This window comes from Pectinophora gossypiella, chromosome 10 (assembly GCF_024362695.1).
Source record: "Pectinophora gossypiella chromosome 10, ilPecGoss1.1, whole genome shotgun sequence".
NCBI lineage: Eukaryota > Metazoa > Arthropoda > Insecta > Lepidoptera > Gelechiidae > Pectinophora > Pectinophora gossypiella.
Genome location: NC_065413.1, coordinates 1,343,556 through 1,366,443, shown reverse-complemented (window position 1 = coordinate 1,366,443; position 22,888 = coordinate 1,343,556). Strand labels below are relative to the sequence as shown.

The 22,888-nt window shown below is 38.6% G+C and overlaps 1 protein-coding gene across 1 annotated transcript in view; it reads left to right on the top strand.

The window, feature by feature from the left end:
* The first annotated feature begins 6,125 nt into the window (after nucleotides 1-6,125).
* Nucleotides 6,126-22,888, top strand: part of LOC126370311 (uncharacterized) — a 279,505-nt gene continuing 262,742 nt past the window's right edge. Inside the window, exon 1 of the mRNA XM_050015161.1 lies at nucleotides 6,126-6,459. Within this exon, the coding sequence (XP_049871118.1) occupies nucleotides 6,369-6,459 (91 nt within the window). The 5' untranslated portion in view covers nucleotides 6,126-6,368. The remainder of the gene's footprint in view (nucleotides 6,460-22,888) is intronic.

Genomic DNA, 22,888 nt, shown 5'->3' with positions numbered 1-22,888 from the left:
ATGAGTGACTAGTGATATTTTCAATCTCATTTATTTTCATAAAAGTTGTCAGAATTATTTATTCAACGTAATTATTTTATCATGGATAAACTTGTTGAAGCTCAATTTAACAGTTTTGAATCTACGTCATTTCACAAGGTGTCATGGCTGAGGAGAAGAAATGACAAGAAACTGCAACAGCAACACATCTATTAAAACAATGTAGGTATACATTACAAGTTATTTAATAACCCGAGGAACACATTGATCGCAGGCACTTTTGTCATTTAGGTATTAAATCTTAATAAGCTTTTTTACATAAAGTACGTATATGCTAAAGATCAAATTAAAAAAAATGTCTGGTATTCTATTGTAAAGTACTCACATCATCACATGACCTCAAAAGGCAAGTCTCCAAATGCAGAATTCTGAATTTGAATATTTTCACCTCTCTCGGTGACGTCATAATGAAAGAAGGAAAATAAACTTAATGTTCGCGAAATAGGGTCTGGAATTGTAGGTAGATGCTTACAATTATGTTTTGCCCTTATGGAATACTTTATTTTATTTATTTTCTATGACAATAATGCAACTTTTTTATTCCTTCCCATATAACCACATTTACCGGCATTGTGGTATGTGTAACGCACTTCCCAACGTTAATAATAAGGTACATGGGCGACCTTATCGCTAAGGTAGCAATCTAAGAGGTGTATGTCATGCTATGTCATCATGTCCCTAGTATTATCCCGTTTTCCACAAGGTCTGCTTACCTAACCTGACGATTTGACAGGTCCGGTTTTTTACAGAAGCTGCCTATCTGACCTTCGAATCCGCGAAGGGAAAACCAGCCCAATACAGTTTAGTCACATACCTCCGAAAATGCATTTCTCGGGAATATGAGTTTCCTCACGATGTTTTCTTTCACTGCTAAGCAAATTCAAAGCAAAACAAATTCGACAATCATTGGTTTAGGCCTGTTCTGGATTCGAACCTGCGATTTCAAAGTGAGAGGTAAGCGTTCTACCAACTGGTCTATCACGGGTCTATGTCATGCTATGTATAAAAGTAAAATTAAAACAGGTTAACAGCAAGCCCAAGGGTTTCCCATGTATCGCACAAGCCTATGGTGTTAAATTTTTGCTTGAAGATTATTAGTGGAGTCAATGAAGGGTTTCACTTCTGAGTTGCCAGTGAATTTAAATGTTTTTTTCTTTAGTAGGGATAGTTTTTTATATCATTTAAAATCAGAGACAAAAAACAAATTTCATTTAGGTACGCATATATATTTAGTGTATTTATTTTTATTTTATATTGGAGCTTTTTTATTTCATCAAATAAAACAATATTTGGTTTTTTTTTATTCAAACCAATAGTGGATTTAAACTACTTTATTGATTCTGATTTTAAATGATATAAAATAATACCCCTACAAAAGAAAAAATCATCAAACTTGGACCTGTCCCTGGCAAATAAGAAGTTAGTTAGGAAGCTCTGGCTTTATGGCATTAACTACTTGGCCGGACAAATGGGGAGCGCTGAAGGCTCTCACCCGGTACAACGTTTAAGACAACAGGCCTGAGAGTGCCCAGTTGGGCACGAACCTCGGTTCAGGGCGTCGTCTGAGAGGAAAAATATTGGAAAGAATTAATCGACCTCAGCGGGTCGATAGCGATAAGCGCTGATTGAGGGAAATCGTCAACAACGCTGGCGGGGTCGGTGTCGGGGTCCTGAAGAGAAGCTCTGGCTTTATTGACTCAGTCAGGTTTGAGACGGACCCAGTAGCTTATGTCATAAGTCCCTTAGCACCTGGATCCCGTCCTGTGTGTTTTTGAAACCACTTCTATTGTCTGAAGGGTAAAAGGACTCATTATAATACCCACTTAGAAATCTTCAATAAAGTAAGCCTCTGTACGATACAATATTATAGATCGTATAACGGCCTCCGTGCTTCACTGGTTGAGCGTTGTGCTCACGATCCGGAGGTCCCGGGTTCGAATCCCGGTGGGCAAAAATCACAAAAATCACTTTGTGATCCCTAGTTCGTTTAGGACATTACAGGCTGATTGTCCAAAAGTAAGATGATCCGTGCTTCGGAAGGCACGTTAAGCCGTTGGTCCCGATTATTACTTACTGATGTAAGTACGTAGTCGTTACATGAGTCATGTCGGGGGCGTATGGCGGCCCAACCCTGACACCAGGGTTGGTAATCCACCTCACAACCCACACGATAGAAGATAGATCGGATTACTCGCTAGATATTTGTGAGAAAATTACATTGAAATGTTTTCACCGCGGTTCTCTAAGTTATTGACATGATTCTATTAGTTTAATGTGATGGATTCAATGATTGTAACTCAGTTAGAATGTGGTTAGAATTGTTCGTGTTCCCAAGGTCGTAATCAAAATAAAACTTGGCAATATTATAGACGAGGTAGCTTCAATCGAGGTAAAAATTGTGGTCTTAAGTCCATGTAATACAGGGTGTTAGTGACATTGTAACGAAAACTTTGAGGGATGAGTCAGACCATGTTTCTGAGTTAATATCAAGTGGAATTTTTGGTCAAAAGCAAATCTATTTTTAATGAAAAAAAGTTGAACATATTTTTTTTTATAACCATCCAACAGACTAATAATAGTAAGTAAGTATTATTAAATTTTTCATAGTTACCACTCTAGCAGTCGAAAAATAGTAAGTATTATCAAATTCTGTCATTCTTAATATTTATACTTTGCCTTTGAAGGTACAAAGGATGATAGTGGTACGGAAGAGGTTCGCATTAGGCCGCATTATGACCTGAATGGGTATTATATCGCCTCAGAGAGGGGTGGAAAATATAGGCTAAATGCGATGTGAAGAGATACAAGTATATACAAGATTATTATATTTTATTCTTATATATCATACTTTCATACGTACTTAACGGCCTCTCTGGATCAGTAGTTGAACGTTCGGCTCACGATCTCGAAGTCCTGGGATCGATCCCCGGTGGGGACATAACTGAAACATAACAAAAGAATGTGAAGGAAGCAAGATAAGTATGTCCGGGTCTAAGCAAGTGTAATTCCATAGTCTCTGCTTAGTTTGAAATGCTTTTATTAAAAAAAATAAATGAAAAGACCTTTTTTTATACGTGACTTATTGTAGATTTGCCGCAGATGGCATTAACTACTTGGCCGGACAAATGGGAAGCACTGAAGTCTCCCACCCGGTACAACGTTTAAGACAACAGGTCTGAGGGTGCCCAGTTGGGCGCGAACCTCGGCTCAGGGTGTCGTCTGAGAGGAAAAATATTTGAAAGAATTAATCGACCCTAGTGGGTCGATAGCGATAAGCGCTGAATGAGGGAAATCGTCGACCACGTAGGCGAGGTCGGTATCGGGGTCCTGAAGTGTACAGTGAAAAGGCCGCATCGAAGCAATTCATCTAAAAAAAGCGATATTGCTATTTGACATTTGTTTGCATTGCGTATTTACTTTTATATGCGCAAATGATAAATTGCAATATTGCTTTTTTAGATGAATTGCTTCGATATGGCGTTTTTAACCGTCCTGTTATTAACAGGTATATTTATAAATAGACTCTGATTCTTGGTAGGAATACATATTGTGCCGCTCTTTAGGGTTGGATGAGGGCAGGGGGATGCTAGCTGGTTATAGTTATCACAAAGTTTGTAACCGGTATTACCCGTCATTCACCTTCATAACTAATCAGTCAAACTTTCTGACATGTAGCAACCTTGACGAGACTATTCATGGTAATCTTCTGAAATCCCTCGGGGGAACTGAAAGTATTAAAATTTCATGTATAAGCACGGAAAAAAAAATCGTGTCGGGCGCCGATTTCACCCCCTCCGAGTCTTACTTTATTTTTTTTAAGTTACTAATGAGGAAGTGCTAGTAAGATTAAGTGAAAAGAGGCAAATATTGAGAGTTATTGAGTACAAAAGAGGCAAGATGATTTGATACTTAATAAGACACGACAAATTTATTAAAAACATCATAGAAAGGAAGCTACAAGAAAGGAAGGGGAACACCAAGAAGAGCTTAAATGGAACAGATTAAAGAGAAGGCGAACGTCGTGTCTTGTAAGGAGGAGATGAAATTGGTCTTTGATAGACAAGAATGGAGAATGCCACACAGACAAGAGCGTGGCTCTTAAATTTATGAGTGATTGGTGCTAATTCCTGTAAATACCATCAAATTTTATTTTAAGTTATATCTGTCATTTTCTTATCTGCCGAAAAGGAAAGGGGTGGGTAATCGACAGGCATAAAATTTATGGAACACACGTAAATTTTAAGCACAAATCTAAAACAACCGTCTAAAAATTTTACATTGGCCAATAACCCGACAGAATTAAGTTGACAGCACACGTCAAACGGTTTGCATACCAGCGAGATACCTTGTTGTATAAACGCGGTAAGACCCCTTATTATGTGTTTTAATTAAAGTAAAGGTCTATGACATTAGGATTCGAACGTGAGGGATTGTCATCTGTGACCATACGGTTCATCATATCCGATTTTTATAATTTCAAAGTAGTTATAAGTATCCTGATAGATTGTAGTTAGTCGTATCTCTGCCCGCCCCATTATGGATTACGGGCGTGAGTTTATGTGAGTACGGTTATTGGGGTTGTGTGTGTGTTGTTGTTGTTTGCTGTTCTGGGATGGCGAATGATACACTTTTCACTCAATAGTAAACTGATTTATTGTTCACTGAAAACTTACTATTAAATGTTGTGAAAATGTTATAAATGCACGTCCGGTACGTAAGATACGGATAATTGCACTGAATATGAGTTAATCGGCGGAATTAGGCCGCACGTGTTATAAGGTGTTCAATTACATCCAACGGTCACGAGCATTAATATGTGTACACTTTGGTACCATGTCACATTAACTTTATTGACAAATTGAACTGTAAGTCTCACTAAATGTCAAATATGTTAGTGCGACAGAGTCGTAAAGTGGGTACATTATATTGCTCATAACTGTACACTTAGTAGTATCAGCCTGATCGTTTTTATAAATTCTGTAATAGTTTTGTTGTAGACAAGTTTTTATGATTGAAAAGTCATTCACAGAAAGCGATCTCGATTGTCGGTGACATTTAGATTAGTTCTCGGGCCATAACTAACAAAATAACTGTTATAACATAACGTTCCTTTACAATAGCTGACAGGTATCGATAACAGTTCTTTTAGGTACTGATTTTATTTTGAGCAGCGCAACTATGTTCGCCTAGTCAAGGTCAGATGGGTTCCATGCTTCGGAAGGCACGTTAAGCCGCTGTTCCCGATTACTACTTACTGATGTAAGTACGTAGTCGTTACATGAGTCATGTCAGGGGCCTTTGGCGGCTCAATAGTAACCCTGACACCAGGGTTGATGAGGTTGGTAATCCACCTCACAACCCGCACGAAACCACTACCAAGCAACAAACATTTACCAAACTTGGATGCGGGATGGTGCAACGTGAAATAAATAGCTAAAAGTAAGTGAGGAGCTCGGTGGCGGCGCAACGGTCTGCGATTGTTGAAGTTAAGCAACTTTCGCAAAGGCCGGTTATAGGATGGGTGACCACAAAAAAAAGTTTTCATCTCGAGTTCCTCCGTGTTTCGGAAGGCACGTTGAGCCGTTGGTCCCGGCTGCATTAGCAGTTGTTAATAACCATCAATCCGCACTGGGCCCGCGTGATGGTTTAAGGTCCGATCTCCCTATCCATCCATAGGGAAGGCCCGTGCCCCAGCAGCGGGGACGTTAATGGGCTGGTGATGATGAAGCTAAAGTTAATACAATAAGTGCTCCATACGTACATATATTAACAAATACTCAATATGATATAATATTTGTATTAGCTTACTAAAAATACTACTCCGGTTGTTTTGTTATTTTTGTCACACCAATTTCGTAGCCACCTACGCAGTTTCACTTTGATTTCCGCTGACCAATCGGGCGTCGAACACTTAAACATTATTCTTAACCTTTTACGCTTCACTTCGAATTCCCTTTACAAACTTGGGCCTATTTTTAAGGGTCTAAATTGTAATTTTCACCTGTTCACTGATTCGAAGGACGCATGCGCCGCCCACTCGGCCTCAGTACCGCTTCAGCAGTACCAAGGGAGGGACATATCCTCTCCCTCTACCCTCCGATTACGCGAGCGTAAACGTAAATATTACCTTTAAACTCATCTCATAAATAAAACCAATTGTAATTTCGATTGAATCAACTGCAATTCAGAATTACAACTGTAATTCTAAATTTAATTTTGCGAAAAAGTGTAAAGTAAACATTGTGTGTGTGCTCTTCAGTATCGCAGTCGTGTAGCGATAGTAATTGAAGTTCAATTGATTGAATAAAATTAATTGAATTTAATTGAAAATGTGGTGGATCCTGCGTCGGGCGCGCCTCACCGGGGCATCGCTGTTCAGCCAGGCTTCGGGGACGACCAACAATAATAATGCCAAAACAGGTGGGTGAGGTTTATACAATAAGTAAAGATATTTTTAGACCTGCTCCTACAGTCTTCTATCGTGCGGGTTGTGAGGTGGATTACCAACCTCATGAACTCTGGTGTCAGAGTTACTACTGAGCCGCCAAAGGCCCCAGACACGAGTCATGAGAATATTAAGGTGTTAATTTTATTCTGTGCTGTGTAAAATCATTTTCAGATAATATAGTGGGTTATGCAGACTTCAGTGTTTACTTCCCGCTCCGGTTTGCGTCAGATTCATAATAAAGGGACGTGATTATTTATTACATACTAATAAAATACATCATGGATGGTGTATAACACACACACACACACACACATACACACACGCACACACACACACACACACACACACACACACACACACACACACACACACACACACACACACACACACACACGCACACACGCACACATACACACACATAACATCACGACTATACCCCAATTGGCGAATTAGGATAAAGCTTAATGTTCTTCTTCTATCTTGTGGGTTATGAGGCGGATTACCAACCTCATCAACCCTGGTGTCAGAGTTACTTTTGAGTCGCCAAAGGCCCCTGACATGACTCTTGTAACGACTACTTACATCAGTAAGTAGTAACCGGGACCAACGGCTTGACGTGTCTTACTTTCGGACAATCAGGTGATCAGCCTGTAACACAGTACATTCAATTATAAGCAAGTGGTCATTCATTATGTTATGTCTAAAGTCATCGTGTCTAAACAAAACATTCTAAATATGTATTAGTTAGTAGGTAATCCATTATTCTAAATGACAGTAACAACGGGGGAATAAAGAACGACATAACATAATCACGCTGTGTTCCCAATTGGGCTGGTCAGGTACATCTATCGCAAGATGCACTAAGCACCCAAGCTTCACCCAGCTCTCTGTTAGACCAACGTGATAGGTATCGAATCGCCGTCTTTAATAGTCGAGCCAACTGTGTGGAAATGATGGAATGCATTTTTTTTAAAGTACATACATACATAAGACCACGTGTATAGCCTATTAGGGTAGACAGAGAAACTTGCTAGGATTCTGCGTCAATACCTTCGCTTCTTCCACTCTCATTAATCGGCCCCAGTGGTGCACTAGTTGAGCGTCGGGCTTACGATCCGGAGGCCCCGGGTTTGAATCCCTATGGAGACATATCACAAAAATCACATTGTGATCCCTAGTTTGGTTAGGTTTGTAAGATGAACCGTGTTTCGGAAGGCACGTTAAGCTATTAGAAATCAGAAATCAGAAATCAGAAATCAGAATCATTTATTCAACGTAATTATCATGGATAAACTTGTTGAAGGTCAATGTAACATTTTTGAATTTACGTCATTTCGCAAGGTGTTATGGCTGAGGAGAAGAAATGACAAGAAACTGCAACAGCAACACATCTTTTAAAAACCAATGAGGATATACATTACAAGTTATTTAATAACTAGAGGAACACATTCAATACCAGACATTTTTATCATTTAGGTAGTCATTAATCTTATAATAAGCTTTTTTACATAAAGTAAGCTTCACGTGAGCTTTAAATTTATTTTCTGACAAATTTAAAATATTATCTGGTATTTTATTGTAAAAACGTATACATAACCCCAAAAAAGATGAATTTAATTTACTTAATCTAGAATTTTGAATAGCAATTTTATGTTTATTTCTTGTATTGTAAGTATGCCTTTCACAGTTTCTCGGAAGGAGAGATAAGTTTTTACGTACATACATAATGTTTTCATATATATATTGACTTGCGACCGTCAGTATATTTATTTCTTTAAACAGCTCCCTCAAAGAGTCCCGACAACGCAGCTTATAAATAGCGCGAACTGCTCTTTTTTGAATGATGAAAATAGTTTCTACATCAGCGGCTCGACCCCACAGCAAAATACCGTAAGACATTATGCTGTGGAAGTAGCTGAAGTAGACAAGTCTAGCAGTGGGTACATCTGTGAGTTGTCGGATCCTTCTGACGGCATATGCTGCTGAACTTAGCTTGCCCGCTAGTGATACAATATGTGGGCCCCATTGAAGTTTTGAATCTACAGTAATTCCTAAGAAAACTGTGTGTTCAACAAAATCTAGTTTCTCATCGTTAATTTTAATGTTATTATTTACTTTCTTTACGTTTGGTAGAACAAATTTAATACACTTCGTTTTCTTAGCATTTAGAACTAGGTTATTTACTGTAAACCAACTTAGAACCTGCGACACAGCGCTGTTTGCTTCGTCAAATTCCTCTAACTTTCTGTCGATTTTAAATATAAGAGAAGTGTCATCCGCGAACAGCACAATGTCAGCTTGGTTCTGTACTACATAAGGTAAATCATTTATGTACACTAAAAAAAGAAACGGACCCAAAATGGATCCTTGAGGAACTCCCATTTGAACATGAGAGCCCGAAGAAGTTGTACTATTGATTTGTACCTTTTGTATCCTACCACCTAGATATGAATTTAACAAACTGAGAGCTCCATTATTTAGTCCATAGTGCCTCAATTTCAAAAGCAAGGTCTCGTGATCCACGCAGTCGAACGCCTTAGACAAGTCACAGAATACTCCTACGGCATTCTGCGACTTCTCCCAAGCATCGAAAATGTGTCGAACAAATGTCACACTCGCGTCTGTTGTAGACCGACCCTTAGTAAAACCAAACTGCTGGCTGTGGAGTAAGTTATTTAAATTAAAATGACATAGCAGTTGGTCGAGAATAATTTTCTCGAAAATTTTACTAAGTACTGGTAGAATAGAAACCGGTCTATAATTCGTGGGGTCTGATTTTGTGCCCGATTTAAAAAGAGGTATAACTTTACTGATTTTCATTAAATTTGGAAAAGTGCCATTTTCAACACTCATATTAAAAATGTAAGCTAGATATGGTGCTAAGATATCAATAACAGAGCTCATCAATTTGACAGACCCTATTGACCCTATTGGTCCCTACTACTTACTGATGTAAGTAGGTAGTCGTACATGATTCACGTCAGGGGCCTTTGGCGGCTCAATAACCCTGACACCAGGGTAGATGAGGTTGGTAATCCACCTTACAATGTGCGTTGTGATGTGCGTTAAGAAGAAAAACTCTCATTAAATGCATTATGGTAAAAATATGTTTAGCAAGTAAGTAAATTAATTTATGGGCATCCTGACAAACTGTCTGACTGCGTAACTGCTGAATAATTATACATTGTTTTAAGTTTACGCGGTTATTGGTGCTAATTCCTGTAAATACCATCTAATTTTATTTTAAGTTATATCTGTCATTTTCTTATCCGCCGAAAAGGAAAGGGACGGGTAATTGACAAGCATAAAATTTATGGAACACACGTCAATTTTAAGCATAAATCTAAACCAACCGTCTAAAAATTTTAGATCAGTCAATAACCCGACACATTCATTTACTCATTCTTCCTAAAATTAAGAGCTGTGAATCATCCGTCCCTTTCCTTTTCGACGGATATGAAAATGACGGATATAACTTAAAATAAAATTAGGCGGTGTTTGCAGGAATCGGGGCCATTATCATAATTAAAACACATAATAACGGGTTCTTACCACGTTTAAATGGGGATATGAGACTCCCGATATTTACAAGCGGCAAAGAAAGAGGGTAGACAGATATGTCTGCTCGTAGAAAATTATGGATCTACCTACTCCACTCCAATCTCATCAGTCATCCCGTGATCATGGCACTTGCAACAGTGTCGAAATATCGGGAGTCTCATATCCCCATTTAAATGCGGTAAGAACCCGTTATTATGTGTTTTAATTATGCTGAATAATTATCGTTAGCAGCCCTACAATGTCCCGGATAAGATCTAGACTGTTTATCAGACTATTATAAGGAAAAGTTTCGCCTCTTCCTTTTTGATGCGAACAATGAAGGATTGGAACTGTCTGCCGTCGTCTGTTTTTCCAACTCGTTATAATCTGGGAGTCTTCAAGGCTAGAGTGAATAGACATTTGTAAGCGCTACATCGTCACTTACCATCAAGTGAGATTGGGGTCAAACGCGTGCCTGTTTTTTTAAAGTAGTGTACTTGGACCTTATTGTGATAATGAAGTAGTAACATATTTTATCATTTGAGGGATCGACTGAAAGCACGAATTAATATTGAAATCTATTTATCATTAATCATTCAATCGCTTTCCTCGATCGTCTATTTTTTCTTTTTCCTCAGGTTAATTTATTGGATTTTTATCTGATGTGTGTCATTATTTGTATTATAGAGTGTATTTTATCCTTTGTTACCTATTTTAATTATATTTTGTTAATTTCAATTTAGTTTTAATGTTATCCGTAGTTCTCCATTTTTTGTCCTGAAAGGAGACTTAGTATGTACTGTTGTTAATAAACGTATTGAACATGATTCTTACGATACAGGCTTTGCCTAGTGTAACAATCATAGATATTGTCTCTGAAAAACGTAAACTTAGTAAAAATTTTAAACTTACACTAAAAATGTAATGCTGTTTATGTAAAAAAATTGTACCTTTTTTCTGAATAAATATCATTTAGAAAAAATTACTTCATCATATTTCATCCGTCAGGCTGCCAGTTGTCTTATTGATAATATTAGGGATTTGCCGACGTTGACAAGGATTAAGAAAGTAAGTAATTATGTCTATATTATCTTATCTTACGAACTAGATTATAATATATTATGTACCTACTGTTAGATAGAACCCCGATACCGACCCCGCGCGCTTGGTCGACGATTTCCCTCAATCAGCGCTTATCGCTATCGACCCACTAGGGTCGATTAATTCTTTCAAATATTTTTTTCTCTCAGACTACGCCCTGAGTCGAGGTTCGCGACTTACATAAAGTTACATAATAAATACCCCGGTTTCCTTTGTTTGGAAAGAGGATGATTTGCTAGCGAGTCTTACAGTTATGACGTGTAGACATTGATTTACAACTACCGTAGATACAGCGCTTGATACAAAAATGCGGCGAAAACTTGGCGTTTGTTTAGCTATACATTCATATACAGCGACATATACAATCAATAAAATCGTTACTTGTTTTGGTGTATTTTAAACTGCTTTGTACTTTTACTGCGAAAATTAAAATGTTTATACTATGATAACAAGCACAATGTTATTACTTATTAGAAATATGATGTTCCATCGTTCTTTTTTAGCTGTGAGCTTTTATTTTTGCAAGTTTTCACCACGAACTTCCCCATGTTGCCAGTTCGGCGCCTAATCGCGCAATGAGGTAAAGTACTGTCATCGTCGCTACATTAACAGTAACTTTGCGTCCCATTTTTTTGAGCGCTGATATTCTACGGTAGTAGTAAATCTATGCGTCCAGATACTTCTTTAGGAATAAGTCAGAGCAAATTTATACACAAGTGAAGCCAATAAATGAACAACGATGGATGATGACTACGGCAAATATTCGTACCGTTTGATTCCCCCGAGCGATGTTATTAATTGCCGCATCGAATCTAACCTTTTCGCTTAAATAAATTGAATTCATCAGCAATTTAGATAATTTGCGTATTTCAGATCAAATATGTACATTCGGGAGTTAGAAATGAAATCTAACTACTTACCTAATGAAATGAAATATATGTGGGAAGGGACTGCTTCGTCTTCAATACACCGTGTTAATACATACATACATCCTTGGCAACACTGACGCGTAAATGTCAAGACGCGTATCTTAGTTTTAATTTCTTATTTTTATTAATATCATAGTTTTTAGCCGATTAATTTACTTGTATTTGTATTAATTTTAGTATACAAAGTGTGTAAAATATAAATTTGTGTATTTGAAGTGGAAATAATTGTGTAAATTCAAATCAGCTGATTGTCGTACGGAGACCAACGGACACCGACGTTACGAATTCGAAAATACGGACTAAAACCTGGGGAGTATTGCTTTTGTTCTATATTATTATATTAGCTAGCGATAAATATTATTGCTATAACATAATAACATAATAGTACACAGATCACACCAGAGATTAAAGTCCAACCTCACACCCGGCACCGTTGTAGTCTCGCTTTGTTTTTGACGTTAAGTAGAAACAAAGTTGACGACAAAAGCAACGGAAACACACAATTTTTCTGCTTATTTGCACACTTGCAATAACATTATATTGTTAGCAATATATTGTATATTGTAGCAGTGTAAAACATTTCTTTTTACTCCACAAATTAGACATAAATAACATAATACAGACATACACAAAGCATTCCGTTATGTAGGAACTTATTGTTGTTTACTAAGTAAAATAAATATTATAGGTATTTTCTATTTTTCTTGGAATAGTTACTGCTGCCTTTTCTTTATTATTTCAGATTCTGTCTAGTATGGCTCCCTGCAGCAAAAAGGAATTAGAACAAAAACTGAAGCAAGCCCTTCTTGAACTACAGGCGTCTCAAGAGGAATGCAAGAAGCTTCTAGAAGAACATGAAGAGAGTGAGGCAGAAGTAATAAATATAAATAATAGAATACTGTTTTTAAAGAACGAGCTCACTGAGTTAGATGGTCGATATAAGGACTTACTGGAGCAGCGGGACCACTTACAATCCGTGATCAACTCACAGGATGAATGTCGAAACAACCATGAGGCTGCTCTAAATCGTATCAGAGAACTAGAGCAACAGGTTGCTGTAGCCTATAATACAATAAAAGCTCATGAGGACCAACATTCTATCAACGAGTCACAACAAACTTTGGCATTATACAATGAGTTAGTCCGTGAAGAAAATTGCCAAAATAATGAGTCCATGACCATAGATCTCACTTCAATGAGCGATAAATATAGTGATGATGATGAAGGTTATGAAGAAAAATATAAATTACGGCAAGAAAATTGTGAGCTCCAACGCCAGTTAGCCCGAATACAGCAACTATATGACAATGCACAGAAGGAAATTGGTGAACACATCAAGGCAACAGAGTCCCTGGTAATTAACACGGAACGGCTTGAGTCACTGGTGCACGACCGAAACCTGGAGCTGGAAACACTCCGCGCCAAAACACGCAGCGAGTCTAGCGAGGATTTGCAGCGCGGGGGGCTGGTCGCAGATTCTGGAGCCTCGCCGTCTACCAGCGCCGCGTGTACCACGCGCCGCGAGACCGCGCCGCGAGATACCACGCCCCATAGGGCTGTGAGACGCGGCGCCGCGCCGCCCAGTGCCGCGGCGCCTAGTGCTGCGCCGGCCAGGGCCAAATCACGCAGGGTTGCGACACGCAGAGCCGCGCCGCCCATCGCCGCGTCGCCTATTGCTGCGCCGGCCAGGGCTGCATCGCGTAGGGCTGCGACACGCAGAGCCCCGCCGCCCAGTGCCGCGTCGCCTATTGCTGCGCCGGCCAGGGCTGCATCGCGTAGGGTTGCGACACGCAGAGCCGCGCCGCCCAGTGTCGCGTCGCCTAGTGCTGCGCCGGCGGGGGCCACGCCGCGTAGGGCAGCGTCACGCAGAGCTGCGAAACGCAGTGCCGTGCTCCCCGCCGGTGCGCCGCTGGCCGCAGTGATGTGCGACACCGCACCGCCCAACAACGAGCCGCTGTGTGCCGCGCTGCCGAGTGTCGCGCCGGCCGGTGATGTGCCGCCGGGAGCCGAGCCGCGGAGGGTCGGAGCTCGCGGAGCCCCGAGGCGCAGGGCGTCAGCGACAGCGCCGCCGCCCGCGGCACCCGCGCCCGCTGCGCCGCCAGGTGGGGCGCTGCGAGGGCCCGAAAAGGTCGCGACCGCATTGCCAAACATCGTCGCGCCCCAGAAAGACTGTGTCCCACGTCTAACGAAAAAGACTGTTGTGTTCTCGGACGATATAGGCATAGGTTTAGGACTACTTCTAAAAAACTCCTTTGATCATGACATTGTTAATGTGTGCATGCCTGGCGCGTCATATTCGCAAATCATCACAAAATTATTCCAGTGTAAATATGATGCAAACACTACCGTTATTCTTTTAGTAGGCAATAGTACAGGGCTCACAAAACAGCAATTGACTAGGTATCATAGGTCACTAATGACTGTTGAGTGTGGAAACTTAATTATTTGTTCATTTCCATATTCAAATTCATTAGCTAGTGAGGAAAATAATTATATATTTTCTCTCAACCAACACCTTTACAACAGAACCTGTCATCATAGTAATATTATTTATTTAGATTTGAATAAGTTTATTCAAAATTGTATAATAACGACAGATAGAATATATCTATCTAAGTACTTTAAAAAAATTATATGTTCGGTACTATTTTTTTATATTAAAGAGACATCTGCCAGACCAGGCAGTAAACTTATTGACTGTACTGTCTTCTACAGTACAAAATCTTTTATTGACGGTAGTCAGCCATGTACCACGAATGGTACTTCATCTTTAAACTAGACAATAAGACAAAAGAGAAGCTTGGAATATTAAAACTAGTTCACCAAAATATTCAAGGCTTCTCTGGCAAAGAATTAGACGTAGAATTATTTTTAGAGACATTTTTTATTGACATTTTATGTATTACTGAGCACTGGTTGAAGGATTATGAATTGTTATTCGGTTTTAAAAATTATCATTTCGCTAGCGCTTTCTGTCGAAAGATCAAAATACGCGGTGGCTCCCTTATTTTTATCAGAAATAGTTTAAAATATAAAGAACGCAAAGATATTACTGGACTTTCGATAGAGGGCACTATGGAGATTTCATGTATAGAAACAGAGAAACATATTGTTGTGGCCGTATACAGACCCCCATACAGTGCTAACTTCACAGTTTTTGAATCAGTGATGGAAAATGTACTGAAGGTCATATCTAAAAGTAATAAAGCCATTATAGTGTGTGGAGATTTTAACGTTGATTTATATGAAGTAGATTCAATTACAACTAGATTTCTAAGTTTGTTTACATCATTTAACCTTGTTAATATATTTATGGAGCCAACTAGAATTACAGAAACAACTGCCTCATGTTTAGATAACGTTTTTTGCAATTGTGACTTCCAAGAAAACAGTATGCTTAACTGTTTTAAGTCAGATCACAGTGGGCAGCTGGTCAGTTTCCCAGTACTTAAAAATGTTCAGAAAATTAAATTTCGTACACGACCCATCACTGATACTCGGATAGATAAATATCGAAATAGTCTTATTAGTAACTTACCTTGTCCAAACTTTGATACAGACAATCCTGACGATTTTTACAGGGATTTCTTTACTATAATCCATAAAGAATTTGAAAATAATTTTCCTCAAAAGGTAGTTACCAACAGTCAATCATTCAAGTTCAGTGACTGGGCTACCGTAGGCATTCGCAAAAGTAGAAATACTCTTTATTCTTTATATGAGGAAAAAACGTATACACACACTGATAGTTTTAAAAGCTACGTCAAAAATTATTCTAAAATATTTCGAAGAGTGTGTTATACAGCCAAACAGATGCATATTAGTAGTAAAATAAAGACCGCGGATAATAAAATAAAGGCAGTTTGGCAAGTAATAAATAGTGAAACAAAGGCTTCGAAACCGCGTGAATTAGAATACAATATAGAATCGGGCACTGGGTTAGTTAAACAAGATAAAGATGTAGCTGAAGTTTTTGATAAATTCTTTACGAACATCCCTGTAAAAACTACAGAATCTCTCAGGTCCTCTCCTGTTCAAGCTGATATATTGTTGAAAAGTAATGTTACTGCTTGCACTGAATTATTTGATTTTAAACGCGTTGATCCGAGTAGTATTGTTAAAGTATTCAAACAGCTGAAACTTAAAACCTCGAAAGATTTATGGGGATTGTCTGTCAAATTGATGAGCTCTGTTATTGATATCTTAGCACCATATCTAGCATACATTTTTAATATGAGTGTTGAAAATGGCACTTTTCCAAATTTAATGAAAATCAGTAAAGTTATACCTCTTTTTAAATCGGGCACAAAATCAGACCCCACCAATTATAGACCGGTTTCTATTCTACCAGTACTTAGTAAAATTTTCGAGAAAATTATTCTCGACCAACTGCTATGTCATTTTAATTTCAATAACTTACTTCACAGCCAGCAGTTTGGTTTTACTAAGGGTCGGTCTACAACAGACGCGAGTGTCACATTTGTTCGACACATTTTCGATGCTTGGGAGGAGTCGCAGAATGCCGTAGGAGTATTCTGTGACTTGTCTAAGGCGTTCGACTGCGTGGAACACGAGACCTTGCTTTTGAAATTGAGGCACTATGGACTAAATAATGGAGCTCTCAGTTTGTTAAATTCATATCTAGGTGATAGGATACAAAAGGTACAAATCAATAGTACAACTTCTTCGGGCTCTCATGTTCAAATGGGAGTTCCTCAAGGATCCATTTTGGGGCCGTTTCTTTTTTTAGTGTACATAAATGATTTACCTTATGTAGTACAGAACCAAGCTGACATTGTACTGTTCGCGGATGACACTTCTCTTATATTTAAAATCGATAGAAAGTTAGAGGAACTTGACGAAGCAAACAGCGCTGTGTCGCAGGTTCTGAGCTGGTTTACAGTAAATAACCTAGTTCTAAATGCTAAGAAAACGAAGTGTATTAAATTTGCTCTACCAAACGTAAAGAAAGTAAATAATAACATTAAAATTAACGACGAGAATTTAGATTTTGTTGAACACACCGTTTTCTTAGGAATTACTGTAGATTCAAAACTTCAATGGGGCCCACATATTGTATCACTAGCGGGCAAGCTAAGTTCAGCAGCATATGCCGTCAGAAGAATCCGACAACTCACAGATGTACCCACTGCTAGACTTGTCTACTTCAGCTACTTCCACAGCGTAATGTCTTACGGTATTTTATTGTGGGGTCGAGCCGCTGATGTAGAAACTATTTTCATCATTCAAAAAAGGGCAGTTCGCGCTATTTATAATCTGCGTTGTCGGGACTCTTTAAGGGAGCTGTTTAAAGAAATAAATATACTGACGGTCGCAAGTCAATATATTTATGAAAACATTCTGTATGTGCGTAAGAATGTATCTCTCCTTCCGAGAAACTGTGAAAGGCATACTTACAATACAAGGAATAAAAATAAAATTGTTGTTCAAAATTCTAGATTAAGTAAATTAAATTCATCTTTTTTGGGGTTATGTATACGTTTTTACAATAAAATACCAGATAATATTTTAAATTTGTCAGAGAATAAATTTAAAGCTCACGTGAAGCTTACTTTATGTAAAAAAGCTTATTATAAGATTAATGATTACCTAAATGATAAACATGTCTGGTATTAAATGTGTTCCTCTAGTTATTAAATAACTTGTAATGTACCCTCATTGATTTAAAAGATGTGTTGCTGTTGCAGTTTCTTGTCATTTCTTCTCCTCAGCCATAACACCTTGCGAAATGACGTAAATTCAAAATGTTACATTGACCTTCAACAAGTTTATCCATGATAATTACGTTGAATAAATGATTCTGATTCTGATTCTGATTCATAAATTTTTCGCCATTTTTTGGACAACGACATCTTTAATTATTTTCGGTGAACGTAGTTTGGAAAGTCGCTCATTGAGGTAGCCAGAAATTTATCGCGTGATGAACTAAGTGGTACCCACATTTCAGGCTGTCTGTTAGACCAACGTGATAAGTGGTGAGCCGTATTGCCGTGACATTTAAAAAGTTGGGGTCTTTTTATATATTTATATATACCTACTGGAAGTAGGGTTAATGCCTTTAAAATCAATTTACACCTTTTGCTATTGTCAGTAAGGCACAAGTTATTAGCAAAAAAATTCAGATACGTCAGTTTGCAAAGTCACACGTTTTGACTGGGTCAAAGATAAATAGAAGCCAGTCTAAGAAGATCAAAAATCAATCTCCTTATACTTTTCGACTTATTATCGAGTTTTATTTATGAATTAACTAACAATGAGTACGAGGTTTGAATGCTTTTACTGATGACGTCACAGGACAGTATTCCCATACAAACTATACAGAGAACTTCCGTTTTGACATTTCGTAAAAAGTATCTCATTTGACTAGGTTGTCAAGTAGTCTGGGGGGTCAAAATGGCCACATCGAACCAATTCATCTAAGAAAGCAATATTGCTATTTGACATTTGGATATGTGGCCATTTTAACCCCCTTGTTATGAATATAGAATTTTTGCAATAACTATAGCACGCGTTCTTTTATAAGCAAATGTTCATCCCATCACTAGCATATCGATATGTGAATGAAATGGAAACTGAGGCGGCCTCGAAAGAAAGACTGTTTTTTTCAGACAGCATTTCCATATAAACTAGAAAGAAAAGTAATAAGTAAATAAAAAATAAACACACCTAGAAACTACTCAGTGATTTGGCGACGTTACGAAAGCAAAAACACTTAAACTTTGGACGTCTCCAACTCAGGGTGTCAGGCCTGGCATCTGATTTCCCCTGGTAATCTGATACATCCAAATGTCCGCTTCTAAAATACCGGCTCAAGTCCTTGAATAGTTTGAACAGCTGTTTTACTTGTTCCAAGGAGAACGGATATTTATATTTATTTCTACTCGAGTCAGTTACTATTTGGGTTGACTTGTCTACTGGTATTTAGGTATAATAGTGTTGCCGACCCGTGGTAGCCCAGTTGGCAGAACGCTTGCCTCTCATTTTGAAGTCGTAGGTTCGAATCCAGCACAGGCCTAAACCGAATGTGTTTTTGAATTCATGTTTGGATCATAAATGATTATCACGTGCTTAGCGGTGAAGGAAAATATCGTGAGGAATTCCACATTCCCGAGAAATGCATTTTCGGAGGTAGGTTGGGCTCGTTTTCATAAAAAGTAACAAATAAGATTAAAAAGTATAGCTATTGTTATTATATTATATATTTTTGCTATTAAAATTATATTGTATTATTAACTCGCAGTTAATTATTAAGGAGCAGCGTCGTAGAGTATGCTCCATACCCCTCCGGTTGATTGAGGGGACACTGTGCCCAGTAGTGGGACGTATACAGACTGCTCATGTTATATTGGCCATTATCAATAAGGAAGGTTTTAAAAGGAACCATTTGTATAATGTTAAATAAAGATACAAGTATAAATAAAATTAATAAGGGCAACAAACTTCTACGAATCTTTGTTCTCTAGACGGTTATAATTTTGGCCGACATTTAGTTTTAAGTGGCTAATAATTCATCCGACCAAATTGAGCTTTAGAAATGCTTTCAAAAGCTATCGGAAGCTCTTGACATTAAGTAGGTATTCAATTCACACTCAGGTATTCGAATTAAATTCCCATTCAGATATTAAGGAGGCGTGACGAAACGGGACTTTTAATGAGAGCGTATTTCTTTTATACGTTTTTTTTCTTTGATCGAAGTAAGTAGAATTCCATAGTACCTGCTTACCCCGGTGGGAAAGTGGCGTGAGTTTATATATGTATTTGCTGAATTAGTGATGCTGAATGACAATAATCGCCTCTTATTACATACATGGGACTTAAACGATCTCCGTGGCCCAGTGGTTGAACGTTGGGCTCACGATCCGGCGGTCCTAGGTTCGATTCTCGGTGGGAACATATCACAAAAAATACTTTGTGGTCCCTAATTTGGTTAGAACATTTACAGACTGATTGTCCGAAAGTAAAATGATCCGTGCTTCGGAGGGCACGTTAATCCGTTGGTCCCGGCTACTACTTACTGATGTAAGTAAGTGGTGAGGAGTGGGTGAATAATATACAATACACCTCTGACAGAGTCAGAGGAGCTTGGTGGCGCAGCGGTAAACGCGCTCGGTCTGCGATTGTTGACGTAAAGCAACTTTCGCAGAGGCCGGTCATAGGATGGGTGACCACAAAAAAAAAAAAGTTTTCATCTCGAGCTCCTCCGTGCTTCGGAAGGCACGGTAAGCCGTTGGTCCCGGCTGCATTAGCAGTCGTTAATAACCACCAATCCGCACTGGGCCCGCGTGGTGGTTTAAGGCCCGATCTCCCTATCCATCCATAGGGAAGGCCCGTGCTCCAACAGTGGGGACGTTTATGGGCTGATGATGATGACACCTCTGACTATCCTTCGAGGATACAGGCGCGAAGCTACGTTATGTTATGTAAAAAATAAGAGAAAAGACGTGTAAAGATTATTCGCGGGTGTGTCGTAAATACTGACAGAAAGATTATGTCCTTCCTTACATGACAATGAATAATGTAACGCCGTTACGTGGTTTGGCGTAACGTTGCTACTGGCGTAGCAAAATCGTAGCTCAAATACTGTACCAGTATGCATCGCCCATACAGTCTATTTATCACATTGAAGAAACTACAATCTATATGTAATGCCATACTTCATCATGTGTTAAGTTTTTAATATCTCTTATCTTGCCGAGTACACTGCCTCGCCAGTTTACTCGGCAGATGTGAACAAGGCATTAGTCTAATTTTACGACGTGTAATTATTATTTGTGTCCTTGGCCTATGTTTCTGCCTAGGTAAGGATTTTGCGTGGGATGTATCAGAAATATCAAGTATGGCATCACGCCTATATCCTCCAAGGGGTAGGCAGAGGTATAATTAATATAGTACATACACCCAATTCTCGCCAGCTATGTTTAAGTCCCGTGTAATAAGGAGGCGATGATATTACCTTTACAAAATCATGGAAACCGCGTGATATCATCTATGATCCAAACATGATTTTAAACTCTATAAAATGTAGAATTGAAGAGTTTAAAATCATGTTTTAAACTCTAAAATTCTACATTTATTACTAATTGAACAGCGTAACTTGAGTACTGGCAGAATATCAGTGTTGGTGAGACTGGGTACTCGTACTATATTAACAATAGTAACAATATGCTGAGTCAGTTCCATTTCCCTGGGCAGTGTTAGCTTAGTAGCTAACTAGTGACTAGTGTCATAAATTATTAACCTTAATTTATGTAAGTACTATTGTAACCTGACAGAGGGTAGCAATAACTGTCAGTACTTTTCAGAGACGGAGGACAGGAATCCTAGTACGGCTTGAAATAGACTACTCTGAGCGCTATCCCACTCGCATCGGACAGAGTACTGCGGGGCCCTTTTTTCCTTAAAAAGTAGCATGGAGAATGCTACACAGACAAAAGCGTGGCTCTTAAATTAGTGATGACTTTTGTAACTTTCACTGTTCTGGGATGACTTTTGTAACTTTCACTGTTTTTTAATTAAGATGGGTTTGCTCTTGACTTCATTTTTCCACGAGGAGAAGTAGAGATCGATGGTGGAAAGAGCTTACTCAGAAAATGCCTATTCACCCGTGATTTAAAGGACCTCAGGTTATAAGATATAGGACACACCGACGCCGGCAGCCCATTTCATTCCTTGGCTGCGCGCATTATGAAAGATGAAGCGAATCGCTTGGTGCGGAATAAAGTTATTCTATTCTATTCTAAGAGCCGAGCCGGGATTCAACCCTGATGATGACGATGTAATTCACGCGTAGGTCCGCTTTTCATCTCACTCATCCCAAGGATGTTGAACAATGGAAGGTAAACTCGTGGAAATACGCCGACATATATATTATTCAGTTTTGTACGAAGTTAGATTTACTTGTATGGAAGTTTTACTAGGGATTTGTATGATGAATGGATACCCAGATAGAGTTCTTTGCTAACTTTATTCGAGTTTGTAACATCTTGATTTATTTGTTCAGAAATTCTTATTAGAATGCGATTGTAAGGTTATTTTGTTCGGGTTTGCAAGAGGTTTATTTGAAATTCTACGGACTGAGAAGGAAATTGTTAGGTCGGAAGTTCGGTGGCATAGTCATCTTTTAACGGTAGTCCATAATATACGTAGAGCTGATATTACCCTTCACCGCAAACCGGATAGGACTTGTCAAATCTTCAAGTTACGTAAGCGGACCCTGTGAAAACGGAATAACGTTAGATGATACAACTGATGATGATGGTGTTTTACAGTGTTATGGATTTTTTAATGAATGGGAGTAAATTGTGATAGTGGAATGTTAGTCTGTTTTCTGTGTTGTGTCTGAGATGTCCAGAATTATAATTATTGGCATGTTTTTAATTGATAATTTTTAATATTATTAACTAATAACTATTTCTAAGTTAATAAAAATTGTACACCTGAAAAGGTAAACTATAGAGAATGTCATAAAACCAAGCTATTAGCATAAAGCCTGATATTTTTTTACCTATACAATAAATGCATTTGACGTGATTTGATTTTAAAGCAGTGATAAAATCGTATTCAGTGGTTTAGAGACCGATTCGGGTCCTTGGTCGTTGAAGCATAGATACTTAGTACCCCTGACTACCCCAATTGTGATATAGTCAGTGAGTTTATGTTATGTTATGAAACCTCCTGGGAAGCTGAAGTGAGGGCTATTATATCGATCGACAGTCTACATTGTTGCAGAACAATAATAATTCGTGCAGGTGCCGAGTTTAATCCGCTTTATATCCTCGGTGGAAATTGAAAGCATCCTCTTCACACTACC